The sequence below is a fragment of the Equus caballus genome, chromosome 22 (assembly GCF_041296265.1).
Source record: "Equus caballus isolate H_3958 breed thoroughbred chromosome 22, TB-T2T, whole genome shotgun sequence".
Taxonomy (NCBI): domain Eukaryota; kingdom Metazoa; phylum Chordata; class Mammalia; order Perissodactyla; family Equidae; genus Equus; species Equus caballus.
In genome coordinates this window covers 7,211,756-7,238,340 of record NC_091705.1, presented here as the reverse complement: position 1 = coordinate 7,238,340, position 26,585 = coordinate 7,211,756, and the positions used below count along the sequence as shown (strand labels likewise).

The 26,585-nt window shown below is 39.2% G+C and overlaps 2 protein-coding genes across 31 annotated transcripts in view; one reads left to right on the top strand and one right to left on the bottom strand.

Annotated features, from left to right (window-relative positions):
* The window catches only part of DZANK1 (double zinc ribbon and ankyrin repeat domains 1), an 89,857-nt gene extending 77,715 nt beyond the window's left edge, over nt 1–12,142 (bottom strand). For 3 of the 13 annotated variants that reach the window (XM_023626050.2, XM_023626058.2, XM_023626057.2), the window contains exons 1-3: nt 11,987–12,125; nt 10,264–10,442; nt 7,311–7,464 (exon numbers count right to left, since the gene is read on the bottom strand). In XM_023626050.2, the coding sequence (XP_023481818.1) occupies nt 7,311–7,464; nt 10,264–10,372 (263 nt within the window). In that variant the 5' untranslated portion in view covers nt 10,373–10,442; nt 11,987–12,125. The other 10 variants (XM_023626053.2, XM_070247077.1, XM_070247079.1 and 7 more) reach the window with 8 other exon arrangements.
* A 258-nt stretch (nt 12,143–12,400) lies between these two features.
* POLR3F (RNA polymerase III subunit F) lies at nt 12,401–26,491 on the top strand. Of its 18 annotated transcripts, none has more exons than XR_002802780.2 (11): nt 12,416–12,549; nt 13,878–13,995; nt 16,806–16,873; nt 17,219–17,239; nt 17,368–17,435; nt 18,646–18,758; nt 21,292–21,435; nt 21,651–21,758; nt 22,644–22,835; nt 23,897–24,173; nt 24,419–26,491. XR_002802780.2 is itself a non-coding variant. In XM_023626062.2 (10 exons), the coding sequence occupies exons 1-10, from the start codon at nt 12,488–12,490 to the stop codon at nt 23,972–23,974; spliced, it is 972 nt and encodes a 323-aa protein (XP_023481830.1). In that variant the 5' UTR covers nt 12,416–12,487; the 3' UTR covers nt 23,975–24,376. The 18 variants fall into 18 exon arrangements, 10 of the variants coding, with proteins under 10 accessions (XP_023481831.1, XP_023481830.1, XP_070103188.1 ...); XR_011430716.1 differs by lacking the exon at nt 12,416–12,549 and adding an exon at nt 13,129–13,400; XR_011430718.1 differs by lacking the exon at nt 17,219–17,239.
* The last annotated feature ends 94 nt before the right edge of the window (nt 26,492–26,585 follow it).

Genomic DNA, 26,585 nt, shown 5'->3' with positions numbered 1-26,585 from the left:
CCTGTCTCCCTCCCTCTCCATGTGGTTAGCTTGGGATTCCTCACAGTATGGAAGTCTCAAGAAAGCTGAACTTCCTACATGGTGCCTGGCTTCCCCCAGTGTTTATGATCACACTTCTTGTGATCTAGTCTTAGCATCATTTCTGAAGCATACTATTGGTCAAAAGTAAGTCATAGGGCCAGCCCAGATTCAAGCAGAGGGGCTACACTGGAAGGCATGCTCCACTGGGGGGCCATTTTTGGAGACTATCTACCATATTCACCATAGCTATTTCATACCTTAAGATTTAGACTATTCTAAAACAAAGAATGGGGTTACCTATATATTATTCCATATGAGGCAAGGGAATTTTCCTTACTCCAGCTGTAGGTAGCACAGTATAATATTATAGTATTCCAGTTTATGGATGTATCACAGTTTGTTTATCCACTCGCCATTTGATGGTCATGTGGATTTTTCCCAGTTTTTGGGATTATGAACAATGCTGCTATGAGCATTCACATATCAGTCTTTGTAGTGTAAGCCCTGACAGTTGAGTTTTCTCTTTTTTGTAACACAAGTGCATGACTTAAGTTTTGATTGCTGAGGCATCCACTTCAAAGAGGCATCCATTTCAGAGATGGCTATCTCAAATAAACATTGTCAGCCACATAACTAGATAAAGAGCCAGATCACTCTCCCCCACCCCGCCCCCTACCCCTAGGCGCCTTTGTTTTAGCGATCTCGTTTGGTTTCAATAACCGACCTTTTAGGCTGCCTGTTTCTTCTACTCCTGTGCTTTAAATTCCCCCTCTCATGTTTTAAATTCACCAATAAAGACTGAGCCTGTGAAACCCTAGGCCCCCACCCTCGACCCCAATAAAAGCAGAGCCCTAGTCTCGTGCACTCTACCTGCGACTCCGCTATGTGGTATGCCATGTAATTATCAGGACTCATAAACAACAAATCTTGTTTCTTTCAAAGTTTCCTGATGGTGATTGCTGATGGCGTCTTGCAATTATAATTAAGAATCACATGGGCTGGTCCAGACACAACACTGGTTATCAATAGTCTGAGACCCACACACAACAGTCGTCATGTGGACGTGTTTTATTTCTCTTGGATAGATACACAGGAGTGGAATTGCTAGGTTATGTGGTATGCTTAACTTTTTAGAAACTACTAAACTATCTTTGTTCCATTTTACATTCCCACCAACATTATCTAAGGGTTGCAGGTTCTCCACATACTCGTCAACACTTGATATTGTTGGCCTATTTTGATCACCTGACTCTTGATCATGTTCTCTGTAGGTAGTTGCTTGAGATGTGTCCCCAGCATATTAGGATTTGGCTTGGCTGTTTTAACACAGAACCAAAACAATAGTGGCTTGCACCAGAGAGAAGCCACAGGGTATAATCAGTCGTCGTACAGAGGTGCCATGGTGATGGGAGTGTGGTGCCAAGTTTCTACCTGGTTGTTCCACCGTTCCTAGGACATTGTACTTCTCCTCATGATGCAACGTGGCTGCTGATCATTCCAGGCAGTGGGAAGCAGGGCCCACTGCATCCCTTCAAGGGCCCAATCCAGAAGTGGCACATGTCACTCCCACATGCATCCCAGTGGTCACACCTGCGGCATGGCTCTCACTAGCTGTAAGGAGGAGGGGGAAATGTCTGTCTTCTAGGCAACCCTGTGTCTAGCTAAAAATCGTGGGCTTTATTATTCTAGAAAAAGGGAAACACATGTATTGGGGGACAGCCAGCAGCCTCTGCCACACCGTCATGACCATGCTTGGAACATTTGTTTGATATATTTAACTCTCACCCCAACTAATTTGTGTTGAAATCTCACAGCTAGAACACAAGTGATTCTGTTTGATCTGTCCAGGCACTTAATACTTTTAGCATTTCCAGTTGTCTTCTTTCTTTGGTGTTCTTTGTCCACTTTGCTCTTACTGATTTTCAAAATGATTTTCATATTCTTTGACACATTTATCTGTTTCATTAGCATTTCTTTTGCAATTTGTCAAATTTTTACATGCCAGTTTTTTATATTTCTTAAAATTTTTGAAGCTTTAAGTAAATAAGTGTCCCAAAATGATTAAAATTCTTTGATTAGGTAAATATTCAGAAATGCATAAACATCAGTTCCAAAACAGTTGAGAAATGTTCTACATTAAATATAGAAATTTTAAGCTACATTTTTAGAAGGAGAAAAAAATTTCTCAGAAATACATAATTCATGTAAAAAGCCACTACCTATTTAGTAAGTGACAATATTTAAGAAACGACACGCTTGCCTTTCTGTGATCAGTGGATACTTGTATGTTCACTGGCTGGAGTGACTAATGGGTGGCTAAACTTTAGGGAAGCCCATGTTTTGTTTTGTTCTTAACAATAAAACCAGATTTACAGATACATATATCTGGATGCAGATAGAAATGACCTTTTAGATGAACCACTTACTTAACTCATTCACCTCAACATCCATCTCATCTGCATGTTCATCTCTGGTCCCAGGTCTGTCATCCAAGATTCAATCGTCCTTGTTAGCGCACTTCCTGGACATCACAAACATCTCCCTCCAGGAATCACTCAAATCCTAGATAATCGTGGGGCTCCCTGAATGTGCACTTACAGCCCCACCATCACACTGAATAGAAGCCTGGTTCTCATGCACTTGTTCGACCCCTTTAAGCTCCATGTTGTCTCCCCACCACAGGTGGCCCTTTCCTTAGAGACTCAGCAAAGGTTTTCACCCATGGACCTTATTTTCCCTGAGAGAAGCCAGAAACTAACTTAAATTGCCTGCTAAATTGAAGGATTTCCTGATTCTAATCCCAAAAAAGGATTCAGTTTGGGGTTGGAGTTAGAAACCCTATTCAGAGCCCAAATCTCATTTGAACACACATAAATTTTGCTAGGGTTGGAATTAGAGACCTTAAATGTGTATCTTTAGGCATACCAATATAATGTGCACCCAAAATTAAAAAATTGCATAGAGCTCTACCCCCACAAAGATTACTGTCCCCTCAATAAAGCACCAAAATTACTAGAATGATTGCAAGGCAGTTATGAAGCTGGATCTGTAAGAATTCTGCAACTTGGTCTAGATCAGGTTTTCTCAACCTACCGAAAACTACTGTAATTTTGGGCTAGATAATTCTCTGTTGTGAGGGGCTGTCCTGTGCATTGTAAAATATTTAGCAACATCATTGGCATCTACCCACCAGATGCACTAGTACACTCCCACTTCCAGTTGTGGAAAAGAAAAATGCTTCCACGTATTATTAAATGTTCCCTTGAGGGCAAAATTATGCCCAGTTGAAAAACCTCTGGCTTAGGAACATGAAGGGGTTGAGTGGAAACCACTTATACATCCAGGCATAAACTTTTCAAATATGAGGCATGACTTTTGAGTCGAGTCTCACAACAGCAATCTTTTATCCCTTCGTTAAAAATTTGAGTAACGAAACTTAACAATAATAACAGCTACTACATGTTCCATACCAAGTATATACTAAGTGTATTACCTCTGATCTTCACAATGGCTGCCAAGTAAGTTCTATTAACCTCATTTAACAAATGAGGAAACTGAGAATCAGAAGACCATGAAACTTATTCAAGGTCACACAAAGAGTAAACGATAGAACTGGGATTAAAATCCAGATTTGCAGGTCAACTCCATCCTCTTTCCCACACTCCAAGCTACTGCTCTCAAAGCACTGATTTCCTTGCTTTTGTTGCCGCCTATGGAGATGACAGCTGGATCCTTCCTCCACACAAACACAATTTTTTTAGGGCATGTTATATACTCCAAACAGCTGCAGATGGATGCCCATGAAATGCCCTGGTGACTTGTCAAAAAATTTGCTTTATCAACCATTGTTGCAAAACTGGGGAGTACCTCATGGTTCTGCTACAGAAAAATGATTTTTCTGAGGACCCTGACTCCCCCACCCTCCTACCTTCAGTTCAAGGCAGCTTTTACCTCAGCCTGGCTTGATTTGTCTTGACAACAACCATCTAAGGTCACTGACAACGAAGAGAGAACCATGTAAGTTCACTGTCAAAACACTACAAAATGACATTGGAGACAGGAAGTTCCTCACCACAAAGGAGGCTTTTAAAGAGGCAAGGCAGATGTCAGAAAGTTTACAGACGCTGCACTAGACCATCAGTACGCACCATCAAAACCTGAAAACCCCCTCCTCCTGCTGGGATGTTCCCAAGTTCCTGGCCCCTTTGTCCACCTGTGTTCTTTACTGACATTCTCTGATGTGAAAGTCACGGACATATATATGGGCACATGAAAGCACATACAGGACAATGCCCTTATTTCTTTCCTTTCATTCTAGAATATCACATTTTAATAAAAATATATTTCCAAAAACTTGTGTTGGTCAAATTTCTTTAAATGGAAACTTTTTTTGTCCCTTAGTTTATGTCAGTTGTCACCCTTGGCTGCCTACTGGAGTCACCCGGAAACTTTAAAAATACCGACATCTGAGTCCCACCCCATAAGATTATTACTTAGTTGGTCTGGCCTATGGCCTAGGTATGGAGATTCTGCAAAGCTTCCTGGGTGATTGTAATGCGCACCTGTGGTAGATCGTTACAATAGCGGTCCTTGGTGCATCGTGCCTCCCTGTATCCACGCCCTTGTGCCCCAGTGCCCTTGTAGAATCCCCTCACACATTGACTTTGGGTGTTGCCATGTGGCTTGCTTTGGCCAATGAAACATTAACAAATATGACACAAGCAGAGACTAGGAAAACATCTGAGTTTTGGGGCTTGACCTTTCTTACTGCTTTTCGGACTGAGACACAATGTGAAACAACTCAGAGTACCCTGCTGGAGACTCAGCCAAGAGCTAGCACCAACCACTGGAAACATGAGTCAAGCTTTCTCAGACTATCCAGGTCAAAGTGAGCCAAAATATGACTGCAGCCACATTAGCGACCTCAGGCAAGATCAGCAGAACTGCCCCACTGACTGCACATGAAAATGCTGACCCACACAAAATGAGCAAATAGAATGATTGTTCTTTTAAGGTACTAAGTTTCAGAGTGGTTTGTTATGCAGCAACAGCTAACTGATTCAGCAGCCAAGATCGAGAATTATTATGGTTACATAATAATTTTGGAGACCCTTTACTTATTATTTATGTTTATTCATTACAAGAGTAATGCTCATGTCAAATTTTGGAAGCTATAAAAATTGTCAAGGGAACAGAAACATCACTATATCACCAGAGGCAATGACTGTTAAGGTTTGGATTTTTTAAATTTTGTTTTCAAATGACTTACATTTGATCATCGGAAGTAAACTAAAGAGAAAGCTTACAATAGAGAATAACAATATGTCAACGAGTTTTGCAAACTGAGGTGGGACAGAAAGGGACTGGAGCTGCCGCTCAACCTGATCCCTTCCAAAGACATCCACAGCGTCCCTGACAGTCTGGCTCAGAGAAGGGGGAGACTGTTGGCCCTGTGCACAGAGGTCGCCTTGCGCGCCACTCACTCTTCACCAGCATCAGGAGCTCCACCTTGTCAGCTCTGGTCATAGCCTTCTCTAGTTTGTCCCTGTGCATTTTTAAATAGTGTCAAAATAATATGATGTAATCTTATATCCACATTTTTTTCACTTATTTTAGCATAGATATTTTCCTATGTCATTCAAAACTTCGCGACGATAATTTTTCCTCTTAATATGTTAATGGCCTTTAATTGTTGACAGTCTCATTTAAAATCTTTTTTTCTCCTTGTTAAGAAACTAAAGTACCTTAAGTATCTAGAAACAGACTTGAATAAAGCAGTATAATTTCCATAAAGAACTATTTTATCCCAAATGTATACAAGCATTAATTTTTCTGGCTTGAAAACTCAAAAAAAAACTTTATATAAATACTTTCCCTAAGCTGAGCACACCTGAAATACTAACAGTGCTTCCAGTATGGACACATAGTGGGCACAGAGCAAGATGGTGAGAGGTGTAAAGAATGACCTCATTTTTTACACTCTTTTGGAAGCTTTATTAACTCCTCTAAACTATATAGTTTAAATCTTTTTTTAAGATTTTATTTATTTCCTTTTTCTCCCCAAAGCCCTCCAGTACATAGCTGCACATTCTTTGTTGTGGGTCCTTCTAGTTGTGACATGTGGGACACTGCCTTAGTATGGCTTAATGAGCAGTGCCATGTCCGTGACCAGGATCCGAACCTGCGAACCCGTGGGCTGCCGCAGCGGAGAACACAAACTTAACCACTCGGCCACGGGGCTGGCCCTAAATTGTGTAGTTTAGTCATTAACTACTATTTCATTTTACTACCACTTGTAGCTTATCAAGGGGCCTGCCTTACAGGGCTAGGCACCAGACTATTCAGCATGTTAATTTTTAATGATAATTAAGATGACTGGTTTTGATAGGAGTGGTTTGGCAAGTGGGAAAAAGCCACAAATTCCAATATTTACTAAGGAATAATAATGTGTATGACGGGATTGTTCTGTTTCATCTTTCATTCTTTTTTTTTTAAATTTTCAAATGCCAAAGCTATCGTGTGTGGTGTAGAATTTGTAGCTCTCCTCAAAAGCCACGCAGCAGCTCAGCTGTGAGGGGAGCCTTGGGAGTCTGCATTTAAAGTGCCTGGGCCAGCCAGGGATTGGTCTAGGGCTTAAAAGTGTTCCAAAAACGTGGCCTAACCTGTCTTGCTGCACAAAATAATTCCTCTATCGCAGACACACAGACTTGTAAAGCATTTGAGTTTTTTTCTATACTACAGAAGGTGAAAGTTTCCAAATTAAGTGGTGTTTCTATATTTGAAAAGTGGAAACAGTCATTGAGCAGGAAAGAAAGGAGAAAGAAAGGAATAAAGTAGCTAATGTCCAACAAATGGAAATGACAGGAGCTATGAAGGCCAAATAAGTCAACATGATATAAAACAGAATGATAGTGATGGTTACAGGCCGTGTCCTGGGTAATAAAAGAACAATCCACTGAAAACAATGTTTTCTTCAGAGCCAGATGAATCTCTTCAGAGGTCCCAAACCTCAAAAAGGCTCTTCCCAAAATCCCAACGTGAAAATCAAAATAAAAATAGTATTAATATATATAGCACCTCATTGATCTGTACTCTTATGATTTGTGCACTTTATACTACACCTCAATAGAAGACAAATAAAACACAAAAGTTACAGATACACAATGAAATTAAAATAATTTTTTCTTTAGTGCCCTTCTAATCCAGCACTGATTCTCAAAGGAAGAAATAAATAAAATGAAAGCATAATGTCATTATAAATTGTTTTAATCACCATGCTCTTAACTTACTTAGCGACCGCAATAGCTTTCACTTGTATTTTTCCATCAGGCAGAGTAATAGGCTTCGTATACTTAAATGTATTATTTTCACCATAACCAATTCTCTTCAGAAATTCAGGTTTGCTGCCATCCAGGGTATAATATATGTTGACATCTGGGGTATCTGAAAAACCCAAACAGGATAACCGTAATTAACACTAAAGTAACAAGTCCCTGAATAATACTCGTGGGTCAGTTACTTAATGAGATTTTTTTAATATATTGTAGAAATGAATAACAACATCTAACAATAATTGAGTTCTTTGTGCCAGGCACTATGCTTTAGATGAATTAGTTCATTTCATCTTTACAATCCTATGTGACAGGTTCTATTTTATACCCACCGTTTAGATGAGGAAACTGAGTCCCAGAGAGCTTAAGAAATTTGTTAAATAACGGCAAAGTTGTGGTTTGACTTTGGCTGGGTTGATCCACAGCCCATGCTCTTGAACCACGATGCTACTTCGCCCCTCCAATGGGATGCTGATACAAACAGAGTAGAGCACAGGGTGGTTTAAAAACCCATTTAGAAAGCAGAAGCTAACTTTTAATTTTTTGAGCATTGCTTCAGAAATGCTTTAATTACATTTTATTTGGACTTGGTAAATGATTCCTACACTTCTTGGAAAAATTTTAAAGATAATAAATTCATGGGATTCAATGTTCAAAAGGTCAAAAATGTTACTAAGAGAGTAGATCCAAAAAGTTCTCACCACAAGGAAAAAAAATCTGTAACTGTGTGAGGTGATGGATGTTAACCAGACTTATCGTGGTGGCCATTTCACAATATATACATATGTCAAATCATTATGTGGTATACTTGAAACTAATATGTGAATTATATCTCAATTTTTTAAAAAAGGTCAAAAAAGGATATACATATAATTAAAACTCTCCCTCCCACCCCTGATATCAGCTGGCCAAAGGCAATCAAGGGTATCTCGAGTATCCTTCCAAAAATATATTATTTCCATACAAGCATATATGTACATATTCTTATTTACCCCTCTCTTTTAACAGAAATGGTGGCATGCCATACCCTGTTCCACGCATTTCTTTCTTCAGTGAACAATACTATCCTGGATAGTGTTCCATGTTGGTACATAAAGAGTGTCCTCATGCTTTCTTATGACTGCATTGTACTCTCTCTTTACATAGATGAACTATAATTTAACCAATCCCCTACAGAAGGAAATTTAGGCTTTCTTTTTCTTTTTCCTTTTCTTTCTTTTGCCATTACAAGCATTGTAATAAACAACTTTGTAAAAAGTTCTTTTCATATATGTAAAATATGTAAAACTACTGCTGTTGAGTCAAAAGATAGGTGCATTTGTAATTTTGGTTAATATTGATAAAATTCCCTCCATGGATGTTGAAACAATTCACACTGCTACCAGCAATGCATGGAAGTGCCTGTTTACCCATATAGTGTGTTATCAATTTTTCTTTTATTTTTGCCAATCTCTTAGGTTGAAAAAAAAAAGTATCTTGTAGTTTTAACTCACATTTCTTGCATTTTGAGTAAGATTCATTCATTCACTCAACAAATATTTACCGAGTACCTATTATGTGCCAGACACTGTTCTAGGCACCGGGGATAGACCAGCAATCAAAGTCCCTGTTCTCATGGAGCCTCCATTTTAGGAAGAACACATAAACAGTAAACAAACAAACAAACAAGTATATACGTTTTGTCGAGTGGTGATTAACTGTGACACAGTAACTAAAGCAGGGGGTAAAGTCTGCTCAGCAAGCAGGTGGGGGGGGGTAGAAACTTACTCTCACACCTTGAAAAGACATTTATATTTCCTTTCCTATAAAATGTCCTTTCACATCCTTTGCCCACTTTTCTATTGGGTTATTATTCTTTTTGTTATTGAATTGTAGAATCTCTTTATTTATTAAGTATTTTAAATATTAGAGAATTTGGATACCCTCTCATTTATATCATCATTTGTCAATAATCAGTCAACTTCTTCTAAGAGTTATGGCCACATTTATTAAAATTTGTAATTTGGTTCAAAAGTTTTTTTAAATATTAGCTTTTAAGATAAAGGGAAATATAGTATAATATAACATAGTCTTAGTTGGAACTCTCAGTCTAGGAAGTACAGAGGTCACCATAAATACAGATAAATAGTTTTTACACATATCAGTTGTTTAAATATTTAATTAGAATCTCAACGTTTTTTAAACAGTATTTGTTCATATGTTTTATCTATAAAACTTTCCTTTCTCCTTATGTTAATTACATGTTTATATATATGTATGTAGGTATATATATATGTATGTATGTGTATATGTGTGTGTATATATATATTCCTGGCATTATCAGGAAATATATGCACTGAATTATTTCTGTAATAATAGTTAAGATTTGTTTTGGCATTACTATGTGCCAGACCCTGTGCATCTCACATAACATATCAGCTCATTTAATCCTTATAATGGCTCTAAGCAGTAGATATTATCATCACTGTCTAATGATGAGGAAACTGAGACTCAGAAAGGCTAAGGAAGTACTGAAAGTCACTAGAAGTTGTCAAAGCCAAGATTCAATCTCCAACCTGTCTGCCAGGAAAGCCTGTGTTAGTAGATCAAATTTATTATCCCAGAAAAATAATGAGACTCCTGGGAAAGTTTGGGGAAGCACAGGTCATCTTACCCTGGCTAACCTGAGTTAAGGCATTGCTGCAACTATGTATCTATACAAATGAAAGGCGGGTCAGAGCTCACTTTGTAAGCTAGATACACACCACTCTAAAAACCATCAGGAATGACACTGTTTCAAATTTGGGAAGTTTTACAAACTTCCTAAGGTGCTGATTACAGAAAGCATGCAAAGAAGTAAACCAACAACCAGATGAAAATAAAAAGTATGATAATGTTATTTCAAATGATTTCAAGTACATTTGATTCTCACCCGATCTCATTTCCACAAGTGTATTGTTATCAATTTCATGGTTGGCTTTTCCGGGCTGAGGCACTCGCAGAGGTATGATCTGAGGGACACACACTGAACCAGCAGTCATTTTCTCTCCTTACATTAAAAAAACTGGATGAAAATAAATTCCAGTGGGCATCTATATTGGAACAGAAAAGCTGAAGAGAAGCACCTCATTTAAATACAGTAAAACTAGTAAAAACTAAAGAGACTACTGTTAATATACTACCTACAAATATTACTCAATTTTTAATTGAAATAATTGCTGTTTCAGCTCTATTTTTGCTGTTGAGGTCTTGTGTGGAGTTTTGATTTTGTAAATACTTACCTTCTGGGAAAAGAGCATGAATGAATGGGATGGGGAAATGGAATTATTTTAAATGGGCAAATTAACTGAATATGTCAGAACAGAGACCATCACTAATGATGTGATCTGAGCTCCCTCTGGATCACTGTCACCCTTTCCTGCCTCTTATTAGTGTGCCACCTCTCTTGGCTTCAGGGCAAATCATCACACAAGAGGAACAGAAATAACGCTGTATGTATCATGAAACGTTAATTTCGAGCCAACTCTTTTGGGAAAGCTGCGAGTTCAAAGCCCTGCAGCTGTGGCCAAATGGTTCTCGTATTTGAAAGCTGCAAAGAAACTTTAGATGGATGGCAGAGCACCAGCCTCAGCAGAAAGCCAGCACGGATCGAAATAGTGAGCAACAACCACAAAAGTCTCCCACTCCATTTCTCTATTTAAATAATTAAGTACGAGTATCGAGGCCTTACGGATCTTTTTCCTGGAGGAGGGCATCACAATTATTAATACATAAAGGATTCAAGAGGAAAAAAAGCAACCCTTATCCTAATACAGCAACTATTTCTATCTCTGTATGGCCTTCTCGAATTTCAACGATTATAGATAACGTAGGGTTTTACTCAATTGTGATCTAAACATTCATTCAACTTTTTTTTAGCGTACTTCTTGCACCCTCATTCTATTATTTACAATTTTCTACGTATTTATTTATCAATTTGTGGTTGGGCATTTAGGCTATTACTAGTTTCTTTTTAGTTTTGGTCGTTGCAATTCTAAATAATGCTGCACTGAACATCTTGGGGTTTGAACTTTGTCACAGACTGTATTCCCAAAAGCGGGATAACTAAATTTAAGGAGTGAACTTAATGGTTGAATAGTTTCAGGTAGAAGGCTAAGAATTTAAACTGTAGATACTGATAGTAGAGTAACAGCCCCTACCGAAGCGGGGAGGGGCTGTACTCGCGGGGTGTCCTTCCTCATTTTTCCATTTAAGTCAGAGGCAGTTAAAGTAAAAATAATTGAAAAATTAGTTCAAAATAAAAATAGTTGGGGAATAACTCGCGCGGCAACTAGGAGCTGCCCTTACGAGGCTGGGGCAGTCAGTGGGCCCCAAGCGACGGGGATCAAGAAGCAGACCGATCGGCAACGTCCAGCCACAGTATGGGGTCCACAGCACCGCCCACATCTCTACTCCCTCCGCCCAGACTACCCTCTCACCGCCCGGATCCGGAACCCCGTCTCGTTCCCGTTCCCGCCCATCAGAGGCAGCTAGGGACGTCCGCTCCCTTTCAAGCGGTGTGAAGGAGGCCCTCCTCCACCTTTTCCTCCTCTGGCCACCGGAACCCGGATCGGGACCCCCGAGACACCTCCGCCGCCCCTAGCCAGGTAACGCACCTCTCACGGCCTCTGGCCTTTTCCTTCACCGCTGTCCGGGTTACCACAGACGCTGCGAGCCGCGCCCCGCCCACTGAGAGCTGGGCAGGTGATTGGTGGAAACCCGCTTCCTAGCAACCAGCTCCGCCCCTGCCGCCTGGCCGGAAGAACGGCACCAGCCTGGAGCTCCTTTCCTGAGGCTTCTCCGTAGGCATCCGAGAATATGCCTTCACAGAGGTTGGAGCGTGCTTAAAGGCGGCGTGTCGACTCAGAATGAGAGAACCAGGCTCGTTCGTCCGACAAGCATTGACATTCTGGAAAACAAGAAAAAGAAGTTAGCGGCGCGGGTGAGCAAGGCGTTTCAGGCGCGGCTTGGCCACCTAAAGGCGACAGACAAGGAAGGACCTGCTGCGACAAGAGGAAGAAGGCCCGTAGCCCGGGCCAGGTGCTGTCTTCGCGAGTGCCCTGCTTCCCCGGCTCGCTCTCTGGCCAGTCCCTGCGTCTCCCGGGAACTGCGCCCTCATGGCTGAGGTGAAAGTGAAGGTGCAGCCGCCCGACGCGGATCCGGTGGAAATAGAAAACAGGTAAACTAGTGAGAGAGGCTCGGTTCCCGGCTCGGGAGCCCCCGCAGCCAGACCAATTCTGTTGGGCCCCTCGGTAGATACCGGAGCAAGTTCCACGAGCGCACAGGAAAGGGATTGCGGGATTTGGACCACCCCCCACTCCTGTCCCCAGGGAGCAGAACTCTTAAGAAGTTCAAAACGAGTTTGACATTTGCAACCTTGTGCTGCTTACCTTGCCCCGATGCTGTTCGGGAACTTGTGGTGATGCGCTTCCTTGCTACGTTAAGGTAATCGACGCTCAGAGAGGACTCCGCGTTTTTTCTGTAACACTTGCGGATACATGTTCTGATGCAGGATCGCTGTTGTCACTAAGGGAACTCCCACGACAGAATGTTTGAGCAAACTTAGGGAGCAGTTTGTGGTTGCGAAGCAACATAAGCCAAACGGTTTTGATGCAGTTTTAGGTCAAGATTTTAGGGCATCTAAAGCCTCTTCTAATTTTGTATTCTCTATCCGTGCACTGCAATTTTTAGGTTACTACATAGTTTTTTGTGGGTTTTTTTTGAGGAAGATTAGCCCTGAGCTAACATCTGCTGCCAGTCTTCCCCTTTTTGCTGAGGAAGACTGGCCCTGAGCTAACATCCGTGCCCATCTTCCTCCACTTTATATGTGGGAGGCCTACCACAGCATGGCTTGCCAAGTGGTGCCATGTCTGCGCCCAGGGTCCGGACCAGCGAACCCCGGGCCGCGGAGAAGCGGAACGTGGGGACTGAACCGCTACGCCGCCAGGCCGGCCCCTTACTACATAGTTTTAAAAGACCCCAACTTTCTCAAACTGTTAGGAATAACACATATGATGATCCTATGACAAGGTGAGGATTTGGGCTTATTTTTGTTTGGTACAGATAATCCCCAAAACGGCCCCAGTTGTGATGAATTGTCATAACAAATTTTGGCTTCCCACCGGAAACATCCAATTTGCCTCCTGCTTACAAACGTGGCTACCCAAGGCACTGTATCTTAACTTTGTCATACTTGTTCGATCTGAGAAAATTGAAGCCTCAGCTTTAATATTTTTTCTGTTTTCATTTGACTTTTCTTCTAATTTAGAGTTCCTATGGGTGAGGAAAAGGAATAGTTCCCTTAAATAGCAGTAATAATGTAAACGTGTATTTCAGAATCTTCCTCAATTTCTAACATGCTTTGATTCAGAACCATCATAGAAACCCAGATTATCTGCCAAATGTGAAAAAAGGCACAATTTCAAACTGTTTTGCTTGTATTTTCCCCCCACTGCCTCTTGAAATAGGTAAAAACATGAATAATATCATTAATGCCTTTGTTCCTAGAATTATAGAATTATGTCACCAGTTCCCTCATGGAATCACAGACCAAGTAATTCAGAATGAAATGCCTCACATAGAAGCCCAGCAACGGGCAGTGGCCATCAATAGACTGTTGTCCATGGTAAGGTGAATCCAGCTAGTTAACATAATTATGTATATGTTTTGATTGTCGTTACTTCCTATTACGTAGTCATGAAACCATTCAAAAGTGTGTTAGATTGTGACTTTGATAAGACTGCAAACCAGGAAACAGCTCAGACAGCCTAAACTGAGGAAAGAAGAAATAATTACTCGTCATTTTACAAGATGAGTAACATAAATGTATTTTCTTTTAACTGTTGTATTTATTAATCTAATTGTCATTAAGATGTGTAAGTACACATAGGTGTATCTGTTCTTACCTTCTGTTTGCTTCTACTGCTAGTGTGGGGCCATTCCCTGTGAAATATTACCCCCTGATTTTGCTGAGAGTCATCACAGAGTCACTTCATTAGGGTATTACTCTCCACGTTCTCACTCTGAGCATTTCAGGAGGCAGGAATGAGTCCAGTTCAATGTCATCAGTGCTAGGCCTCTGGGAGGAAGTGCAGGCTCTGCGTCCAGTGACACGGCAGTGGGGTTTTTCAGTGAAACCTTCTACCTGCTCTTACCTCTTCTGTTCTCCTGGGGCCCTAGTGTCATTTCCCGCTTGTCCAAAAACATCCCACCTAATGGTGCCCCGTGCTCTAAATCTACCTCTTTCTCCTTCCTTTCCCACATCATCAAAATCCTATATCCTGAGAGTGTTCAGTTTGGTTGTAGTAGCAATTAGGTGGAGGACTGAGGACTCGTGTGAAGGCCCATTTGCTTTTTAAGCTTTGTTGGATTTCTAATGGCTCTGGATATGGCGATTTGAGGACAGGTGAGCCTTCTGTTAAACCACTCCCTTTAACCTTCTAGCACGGAGGTTGGCAAACTCCTTCTATAAAGTGCCAGATTGTATATGTTTTAGGGTTTACAGGCCATATGGTTTCTGTCACAACTACTCAACTCTCCAAGAAGTAGCCATGGACCATACATAAACAAATGGGCATGGCTGTTTTCCAGTAAAACTTTATTTGCAAAAGCTCAGTGGGCCAGATTGCTCATCCGTGTTTTAGCCCAAGCAAAAAAGGAATGTTGGTGAGTTCTAGTCTCTTCACTGTGGTGAAGGTTTCAGCCCCAGGAACAGTAGAGGGAGGGATGCTGGAAGGATGTGGCAATGGAAAATATTTTTTGTCTTCTGGCCACCCTTTCAGCCCTTTCCTTTCTGTCTGAAAATCATCCTCAGCACCTCCCTCTCTTTTACCACCTCTGCAACCCCACCTCCCGCCAGTCCTATAGGCTATAGGAAGTGGTGGAGCTACTGAAGAATTTTAAGCAAGGAGTAATTGTTAATAAATCACAAAATGTTGGTGATTTTAACTCTTAAACAATTCTCAGATTTGTCCCCCATTTCCATTCCTGTTGCCCTTGCATGTATTCAGGCTCTGGCTTTTACCTGGCCTGTTGCCGTGCCTCCTAACTGGCTTTCCTTGCTCTGTCTGCCTCAGAGCAGCCAGCCTGATCTGTCTGAAATACAGATCTGGCCAAGTCACTTTCCCACTGAAAGTTGTGCTCAGTGCTAGAGATTCAAGTCCAAACCCCTGGGTTTACCACACTGAGCCCCTACCTTTCTCACCTGCCTCATCTGCCTTTACCACTCTGCCGCAAAAGTTGGGTTTTAAAGGGAACAGATTGTTTTTGGTTCCTGGCCACGTCATGCTGTTTCATGCGTCAGGTCCTTTGTTCCTGCTGTCTTCCCTGCTTAGAAGGCCCTTCTTGACGAACTGAAGGAGTAACTCCTCATTACCTTTCAAGACTCAACTCTGCTATCATCCCCAGGAAGCCTCCCTGACCCCCCAGGCTGGGCCAAAGCTGCTTCTCTGAGAGCATCTCCCACTCTTTACTTACCCCTATCTTAATGCCAACCGGATGATATTGAAGTTAGCTGTGTGATTCTCTTTCACAATTCATGTTTGTCCCCCCAAACACCTGTTACAGCACAGGTGTTCATTTAAGGGTCATAGCTGAATTAAACAACGGAATGAGCCTCCAAATTGAATTTTGTGGTTGGATTTTCCACTTAGTGGGGTCTAGGGAGGGAGGGCGGGTATTGCTGTTCCTCCATATGAAAACCTGTTTTCAAGTCATGGGTCTGCCCAGTCTTAACTCACGGGAATGAGGCCTCTCTCAGTCGTGGCTTCCCGGAACTGCCAGAAGTCCAGTGGTACAGCCGTCTGGATGCTCTAAATTCAGACCCAAGGAAATTCAGAAGCATGGTAGACATGCTTTGTTTTACTTTTGATTTGTTATATAAAAACAAAACCACCACAGGCCTTTTATTCATTGGTTGACCTTTCTGCCTAATTTTCACATAACACTATAGAAATCATATGAGTAAATGTCACTATTAACTTTGTAAATTTTATTTAGCTATCATGTTATAGAATATTTATGCATGTTTAGCTTTCATTTGAACTTATTTATATAAATTATATTTTAATTTTTATTGTATTATTATATATATTTATTGAACTTATTTAAATTTGAATATGGATTTTCATTTATTCTAAAGCTGCCTGTTTAAAATTCCTTACTCATTGATCATATAGCCAAGCGAGGATCTGGCATATAGGAAATTGTTAGGTATTAATATTTTGGAAAATAATGAGATAAAGAGCTAAGTTTTGAAAAGTACATTGCACATGATATGTAGGCAAAATCTTAAGTCTCAAGTAAGGAACTGACAAATAACTGGGAGGTAGGATATTTTACTCTGTGTAAAATATTAAAGAATGCATTAACATTTTCATTGGATTTGATATATCTGCAAAATAATTCACTGCTATTTTCTATAAAACAAAACTTTAGGGTCAACTGGATCTCTTACGGAGCAATACAGGCCTTCTGTATAGAATAAAGGATTCTCAGAATGCTGGGTAAGCACCTAATTTTTTTTATTCTAAGAAAATTTTAATTATTACAAAAGTAATACATGTTTTGGGGGAAAAAAGCCAATATAGAATTGCATACTATTAACTGGTCTTACATATCATCCCCACCTCCCATCATGAGTTCTGTTTCCCAGAGATAACTGTGCTTAATAATTTGGTATATATAAATACATATAGATGATTATATATTTATATACTATATATTTATATATAATCTCTTTTCTTTTTTTTTTTTTTTAACAAAAATGGGATCATGCTATCCATACTGTTTTGCAACTTGTTTTTTTCACTTACTGTATCTTGGACATCTTTTCATTCTGGTACATTCAGCCCTGTCTCATTCTTTCTAAGGTAAGCCCTTCTTTTGGTAAATAAGTCAGTGTGGTGACCTTGTCTGCTAATTCGTTTAAGTAGTCATCTAGATTATTAGATTATCCTATACCTCTTTGCCTCTTTAATTCTATTTTATTCCCCTGCAGTAAAATGAAAGGATCAGATAACCAAGAAAAACTAGTATATCAAATCATAGAGGATGCAGGAAATAAAGGTAAGCATGTGAAGGAAGAAGCAGAAAAAACATTGTCTTTGGGAAGGGTCTGAGATCCTGGCTTCCCAGGGTATAGCTCAGTGTGTAGAGGATGCCGCCATTTGTGTTAAAAGGAAAGGAAAATATGACATACATATATAATGTACGTATGCTTGAAGGACACCCAGAGTAATGCCATTGTTGCCTCAAAGGAGGCAGGAACTAGATGGCTATGGGCAGGGATGGAAAGAAACTTCTGATTGTGAACCATGTGAATGTCTTCTCTAAAAATAAATAAATTAAAACTTAAAGTTTTTTTTTTTTTTTTTAATCCTCACTTTCTAAACTTTGGAAGCCTTAGTTTCTTCATCTTAGCTGTAAATTGTGGATAATAACGTCTCTGGTTTTTGCAAAAACCAGAGGGATACCTAGTGCAGTGTGGCGGTGTCTGACATAGGTCGCTCACAGCTATTTAGTTCCTCTCCTGTCCCCCTTGAAGAACCATATCTAAATTGCTGTTATTACAATTTAGGATCTATTTGAGTCATTGATGTTAGCTAACAATTATGATATAATCTAAAATCATATAATTCTCATATTTATTAGTTAGGAAGTTAAATTAACATTTTAAAAGTAGACATAAAAAGTTCTCTACTTTTAAGAAATTCTTCCTACTTCATTATGCCTTTACTTTAGGAAGAAAATAGGGCAAAATATTTTTACATAAAATTTACTTTCCACGGTTAATGCTTATGTCCTTCTTTAAAAGAGAAATCATAGCTTCCTGTGCAGGGCTTTTAGTGGCTGTAAGAACCACAATCTTCCACTTTCCATCTCCCAAATATAGTATTGTATGAGTAATGGATATATGTGCATTCAGTCTCACATAAAGGGTTTTTTGCTCTCCGTTGAGGATGGCAGCTGGTCCTGACCCAAACTTACGTTTGTTTTTGACATCTACAATCTAAACTGAAAACAACAGAAAACAAGTTTGGGGTGCATGAGGGGATTGAGGAAACAATATAAGTTAATTAAATAACATTTAAGATTTTTCTTCCATTATAGAAATGTCCTTTTCATCTCTTTTTTAAAAGGTACCACAGTAGGATTCCAGCTATGCTGTAGGAATATATACATATATATATATATTGCTAGTTTTGGAATGAGATATAAGCAACAAGATAAAACAAGTCCTTTAGTATTCAACTTATTTTACTTGACTTTCTTATAGGAATATGGAGCAGAGATATCCGATACAAGAGTAACTTGCCATTAACAGAAATTAACAAAATTCTAAAGAATTTGGAAAGTAAAAAGCTTATCAAAGCTGTTAAGTCTGTGGCAGTGAGTAGTTTTCTTTTCTTCCCCCAAATGTTCACTATACATATATTGTTCCAACTATATTTCAAGTTTATATTGTCGTTTAAGCTATGTCGTGATTTAAAACAACTGGTCAAAAAGATTTTTAAAAATTTAGTTCATATTGGATTGGTTTGGAGATGCTGCCTAGATATGTCACTGCCTGGTTAATTCTTAGTGTCTTACCCACTAAAAATCTAAAACTTCTTAACTCTCTTCAGTAAAGGATTTTTGGAATCATGAACATTTTTCCTGGATTTTGTGGTGTGTAAGTTAATTTACTTCACCCTGCCATTCTGGATTACTCATTCAGCAAATACCTATTTTGCATTTGCTGTGTGCCAGGCACTGTTCTGGGTGCTTGGGGTACGTTAGTGAACAACTCAGAGGAAGATCTCTGCCCTGGTGGAGCATCTGTTCCAGCACATGGTGTTTCTCCTCTTCCTCATCCCACCCTACGCCTGTCACGTTCTTCTGGGGCTCCATGCTCCAGAGCTGGCTCCATCAGGGACATCTGCGCTCACCTCACTGACATAGGCATTAGAGCTGAGACTTCCCTAAAGTTTCCTTGAACACAGTTTCAGTAATTAAGAATTTGATGTTCATCAGTGATTTTATTTACCAAATTATATTGATATCATATCACTCCCTAATTTTAGAATATTATTTCTCTTCCACAGTTTTTAATGGCTACTTTCAAATATATACAAAAGCAGAGAAAATAATATAACATATCCCCATGTACCCATCACCTCGCTTCATTTTGCCAGTCTCCCTTCTACATCTTTATTTTTAATAAGAGCTTTATTGAGACATACAGTCACGCACTACATAATGATGTTTTGGTCAACAATGGACCACATATACAATGGTGCTCCCATAAGAGCAGTACCGTATAGCCTAGGTGTGTAGTAGGCTATACCATCCAGGTTTGTGTAAGTACACTCTATAACGTTTGTACAATGACGAAATTGCCTAATGACGCATTTCTCTGAACATATCCATGTTGTTAAGCAATATATGGCTATAATTCACATACCATAAAATTTATCCCTTTTTTTGTACAGTTTTTTGTTGTACAATTCAGTGGTTTTTAGTATACTCACAAAGTTGTACAACCATCATGCTATGCTAATGTTTAGACGTTTTCATCACCTCATAATGTGATTCCCCCAGCAGTCACTCCCCAGCCTTCCTGCCCCTAGGCCTTGACAACCACTAATGTACTTTCTGTCTCTGTAGATTTGCCTGTTCTGGATGTCATATAAATGGAGTCATACAATATGTGGTCTTTTGTCTGGCTTCTTTCACTTAGCATGATGTTTTCAAGGTTTTTAAATAAAGTAGTATCAGAGGTCTTTTAAAATTTTTCTTAGCAAGGTTTTATAGTTTTAAGTGTAGGGAGTCCTTTATATCCTTAACCCAAAGTATAAAATAAATATTCAGGGGCCAGCCCCATAGCCGAGTGGTTAAGTTTGCATACTCTGCTTTGGCAGCCTGGGGTTTCACCGGTTCGTATCCTGGGTGCAGACAGGGCACTGCTCATTAAGCCACGCTGAGGTGGCGTCCCACATGCCACAACTAGAAGGGCCCACAACTAAAAATACACAACTATGTACCTCAGGACTTTGGGAGAAAAAGGAAAAATAAAATATTTAAAAAAATAAAATAAAATAAATATTCATGAATCCATACTGATAGAAATATTTGAATAAATAAATAAATGGAGAATAGACAGACATCCTGTGCAGAAGAATACCAAATAATTTATGTAGGCACTCCACCCTCAAGGAGGTGGAGCATAAGTCCAAGTGGGACTTAAGTCCACAAGAGTGGACTGTGCATAGTGACTTCCTTCCACATATGCAAAGGGCAGAGGGACAAGTAACTTTGCAGTGGAGAAAACTGAGAAATACCACCTCAAGCCAGGTGATCAAGGTTAACATCAACGTTGATAAGTCGTATTGATGATAATCATCATTTGGTGATGATCAAGTACCCTTGATATGATGTGATGAAAAGGGCACTTTACCTCTGTAGTCTTTTTTCCTGTCTAATCATGAGAAAAACATTAGACAAATCCCAATTAAGGGACATCCTACAGAATACCTGACCAGTAATTCTCAAAAATGGCAAGTTCATCAATAACAAGGAAAGTCTGAGAAACTGTCACAACCAAATTTGCCTCAGGAGACATGACAACTAAATGTAATGTGGTATGCTAGATAGGATCCTCGACCAGAAAAGGGACATTAGGGGGAAAAAAGAAAATCTGAGTAAAGTATAGACTTTAATAATAATATATCAGTATTGGTTCATTAATTGTAATAAATGTACCCTCATAATATGTTAATAATACGGGAAGCTGTGCATAAGGTAAATGGGAACTTTATCATTTTCACAATAATTCTGTAAATCTAAAACTGCTCTAAAATATAGTTTGGGTTTTTTTTTTTAAATCTTAATTTTGGAACACTGTTACCTTAGAACCACATCTGCTGTGCATGTTTTTTCCTAGGCCTCAAAAAAGAAGGTGTATATGCTGTATAACCTGCAGCCGGACCGGTCTGTGACTGGTGGAGCCTGGTACAGTGACCAGGATTTTGAATCCGAATTTGTAGAGGTGCTTAACCAACAGTGCTTTAAATTCCTACAAAGCAAGGTGAGGCATAATTGAGGAGACAGCAATACAAGTTTGTCTTTAAAAAGTTTCTTCATAAAGAATGTTTAATCTTATATGTCATATTTTATAGGAATTGAAAATATTGAATTAGTAATTTTTATGAAACAAAATATGTTCTGTTGATTTCACTCTGCATAAATTGTATTCAGAAAACACCAGTATTCTTGCTGAGATTTATGTTTCTACCCTTATAGGCAGAAACAGCACGAGAAAGCAAACAGAATCCGATGATACAAAGAAATAGTTCATTTGCTTCGTCACATGAAGTGTGGAAATACATCTGTGAATTGGGGATCAGTAAGGTTGGAACCCAGTTTCTACTTTTCATCTTATTTTTTAAAACAACTTCTTCATCATAGGGATATAGTTTTCAAGGTATTCCAAACATTTGACCCAGACCCTTTTTTCAGGTGATACCTGTGAACATTCTGCAGAACCCACTTTGAGAAAGTACTGTTATAAGCCAGTTAGGCAAAGGCGATCATTGCCGTCGGGCACTGTCTGAACTGTATATACTTGAGCTTGGGATATAGAGCAGCAGAGTGGAGGCCTGGCAGCGCATTTCACTGCCAAAATTCAAGTCTCCTGATAAGTTCTTGACTTTCTTAGGGACATTTCAACATAAGTGCCAAACATCAGTTATCACATCAGGTGTCATTTATTGGTGTTTTCCTACTTATGAGATGTAAGTGGTGTTATCAGCATATTCTTTTGAAGACCTATATATAAGAACACTGTACTGGATGCTACTCATAGTCAGAGAAGAAACTGAAATGGCCTCTTGGACAAGTTGTTTTCATTTCCTGGGCCCCAGATTTCTCATTTATAAAAAACTAGGAATTTGCACTCTTTGATATGTAAAGTATGTTTCTGCTCAAGCATTTAATAAATCTCCATCAATTTCTTACCAAAGAAATGTTACTTTAAAAGACTTCTAGATTTTACTTAGGACGATAAAGATGTCAGAAAATGTGAAACTGAGCATGAGGTTAGAATTTTGTCCCCTGCATTTCAGTGGTTTGTGCTAACTTGGGCCATTGTTCAGCCTCTTTGTGCTTTTGATTACTCTCCAGCAGACTGCTTCCCTATTTCACCAGGGAATTGTGAACCTTTTCGATTTACCATCCCCTCCAAAAGGATGTCTGCTTGTCCATTTTGTTTGCTTTCTAATGTATCCCCTTTTTTAGGTAGAGTTGTCCATGGAGGACATTGAAACCATCTTGAATACACTCATTTATGATGGGAAAGTGGAGATGACTATCATTGCTGCAAAAGAAGGCACAGTTGGCAGTGTAGACGGACACATGAAACTGTATAGGGCAGTCAATCCAATCATCCCGCCCACAGGTTTGGTCCGGGCTCCCTGTGGACTCTGCCCGGTGAGTTAAAGTGGCTTCACTTTATACTTGACTGCCACCAAGTGCAAATGCCATGTATTGTGCCAGCAGGCACACTCCAGTTTTCTCAAACTCTCAGCGTTGACCAAGAGCTGCTCAAACCTCCATGTAATCTTAATTATGGACCTTTAATGAACAAATCTTTGCCTTACATTCTTTCTTAGAATATCCAGGGTTAAGGGAATTTGTGTGCTCTGCTCTTGGCCCTGAACTGGACGATTCTGATGAGAGCTAATCATTTAATCAAGAGATCATTGAGAACCTACCATGGGCCAGACATGTTCTTGATGATTCTCATGTTGTCTCATTTAATCCTCCTCCTGTCCCTTGGAGCTAGTGGCATTTCCCTTCAGCATGAGGGAACTTAGGCTAAGGAAGACCCAGAGCATACAACTTAGAAGTAACAACCAGGATTCAAACTCAGAGATAATGTTCTTTTCCCTGCAGCATGTCCCCGCACTCTTTCCAGATAGTTTATGAGTGACAGCTGTGTGCTGTAAGCACTATCCCAGCCCTCATGGCATTTATATTTTTGGACTGCTAGGTATGTTTTATTTCATTATACTGGCCCTTGTCTATATGACTAAGCACTCCATGCTCTGGTTTCAACTCGTAGAAAAAAGGCTAGCATATTTGGAATTCTGTTTAGCACCTTTCACAAAAAGGAAAGTAGCTAAACATGAAACATTTTGTTACTCAAAATGAAGTCATTCATACGTATAGCTCTCCCTTCCTGTATTCCTTTGTTACCTGCTAATAGCCTTTTGGCCAGTGGGCAGGTGAACATGGTCATCTTAATGCTACAGTAAAAGGTCTCTCATTAACTATCTTTAGGGTCACAGATTGTCTTATTGTAGTATGATCCTAAATACAGTCTTAATTTCTTTCAATTTGAACGTTTTGTTTTCAATATCACTTTAAATAGACACCTGAGTTTTAGATATTTTGTTAAATTTTAATGGTAGATGACATTTAAGACCTTACCTATAATGTTAATAATTTTAAAACTTCAGTTTGAATATAAACTTTTTGCTTTTTTAAAGGTTTTTGATGACTGCCATGAAGGTGGTGAGATTTCACCATCTAACTGTATTTACATGACAGAGTGGCTTGAATTTTAAAAGAGAGCTGTGAACTTTACTGACATTTTGCAAATGAAGTTACTTTGGGAGCAGATAATTTAATTCGTGATGGAACATCAAATTCCCTGGAAAGCCAACTTCACAGTAATGGATACAGACTTGCTGCTGTGAAAATATGTTTTTTTATCTATGAACACTAAATTTATACTGGTAGAGCAGCCAACAAAATATGAAGCAGGTAAGGTTAGTAGTGAAATCTACTCTTAAATAAATAAAATACTTTGAAGTTCTGGAGGACCGCCTTCTGAAGCTTTCAAGACTTTTGATGGTTCAAGGAAAAAAGCCAAGAAATCCATGTTTACCAAGTACTGTGATAGTGGCTAGAGCTTAAAAATGCCCATTTTAAACTTATTTATTAAAGTCTTCATTGCAAATTTTTTATATCCGGTTCACTATCACCATTTCTGTTTTCTCTTTTCTCAGTGGTTTCATTGAGAAGAAATTGAAAGTGGGGAAGGCAGGAATTGCAGGAGAGTGTACACAAACTTGGGGCATGATGCGGAAGAGAGTGGAACATCCCTTTTCCACACACTATTAATTCCTTTTTGTGTCAGAAATATTCTTCCAGAGGATTATGCCACTGTACTTAACCTCAAACCCGAATGATGACAGTTGTCAAGGATATGTTTTCAGTGCATAAGTATTATCATTCTCATTCTAAAGGGAATATTTTCACTGGTCCTTCTTTGTTAAAGTCTTAAAAGTCTAACTCTGTGGCTCAATTGTATTATTTGCTGGAATTTGCCCCTAGATACATATTATTTAACTAAAATTATACTAAAAATGGTCCATTGCCCTCTATTCACAGTTGATGGGGGAGGAGAGTGCCATTTTTCTTGTCCTGTTTTAGATTTGTTCCCTTTCCTTATTCTGTTCTAAAAATCATGGTGTAATGGATCTAAACTAAGCCGAAAACCATTATAATTGTCCTCAGCTCTAATAGTACTTTCAGTCTCAATCTTTAGCCATATAGAAAACACAAGGTTATTTGATGTATTGTTGCAGAGAAGTCAGATGTAGGGCTTTTTAGCATCTCAGCTGTTGTATTTTCACTGTGTGGCACTTAAAAGTTTCTGTGTCCAGGCCAAAAGCATAGGATCAAGGGAAAGGAATTCAAGGTTAGCTACTACTGAGGCCTGAGTTCAAACAGCAGTTTGGAAATACTCTAAGTGGACAACCATCAGAGGGTTATTTTGAGATAAATTGAATCGGTAAAATAAAATTCAGCCCAATAACCAATTAAGAACCAGATAAATTCTGTGGCCACCTCTATAGAGTTAGCATTTGATGACACTAGTGCTTTAAAACAGATCATTTTCAAGTATTGCATATATATGTATAATACAGAAGAATCTGGGACCCAAAACTACACAGGGTTTCTCTTCCAACCACAGTGAGAGCTGGAATGGTAAGAACATTATCTGTCCTTCCTGAGACCTGGCCCATCACAGAGGTGCTTGTCTTATTTAATGAGAAAACTGAATGGGAGGAGAGTTAGAAGTGGGGCGAAGGAACCAGTTTGTTTTAAATACAGACTTTGCATTATGTCCTAATAGCCAGAGATTGATTTTTTAAGCTTGCAATCAATGGCTGAAACATAAAAGTGTTCCTTGCCTCATCAGAATAAGGAGACCCTTTATAAACTTTTCTCCCATAGCACAGTTTTCATTCTGATATTAACTGAAGGAAAAAAGAGACAATAATTTAAAAAGACAGCACCTCTGATGATAGTTAAATGGATATTTACCCTACAGAAATAAACTTGGACCAAAACAAACCGTGGGGCTCTAGACTCATGACAACAACAAAAAAATCAAATTGTGAGTGAAGTCCTGATCTTACAGTTGATTTCCATTTGGTATTAAGGTATTTTGCTCACCTGAGAAGAGGTATTCCCTGGAACCTGTGAAGGACCCTTAATGCTTAATAAATGATCCACAGAGAAACAAAGAACCATGAGCATCCTTGATTTGATGGTTTAAGGGAATAGTTTATGTGGGGTTCTTCTATGAAACTCCTCTGATCTTAGTTTGGTGATGAGTAAATTTTATGGAGCCATGCTATCTCTGGTAATCCAACTAAGCAAACTAGTCTATAATTTCAAGTTGAGTCACTTTTACTTTGGACTATTATTCATTGGTAGATGGTAGGTGAGGGAAGAATATAAAATATATACGCTAGGCCAGTGTGCTGTCCAACAGAACTTTATATCATGATGGAAATATTCTATATCTGCTGTCCAGTAAGGCAGCCAGTAGTCACCCATGGCTGCTAAGCACTTGAAATATGGCTGGTGTGAATGAAGAACTGAATTTTTAATTTTATGGCTACCTGTGGTTACTGGCTACCATATTGGGCAGCACAACTCAACAGTCATATAGGTCTATATTAGTTATTTTTATAAGCATGAAGAATATTAGAATTAATTATTTCCCAGTTGTATGTATTTGATTTTTTCTATGGAGGAAGAGAATAATAAAGTATTATGAACTGTTATTTGTATAAGTTTGTAATTTTTTAAGAAAGGACTTCAGAAACAAGGCAGAAAGTAAGTAGAGCAATTACTAATTCCAAATAATTCAAATAGAAT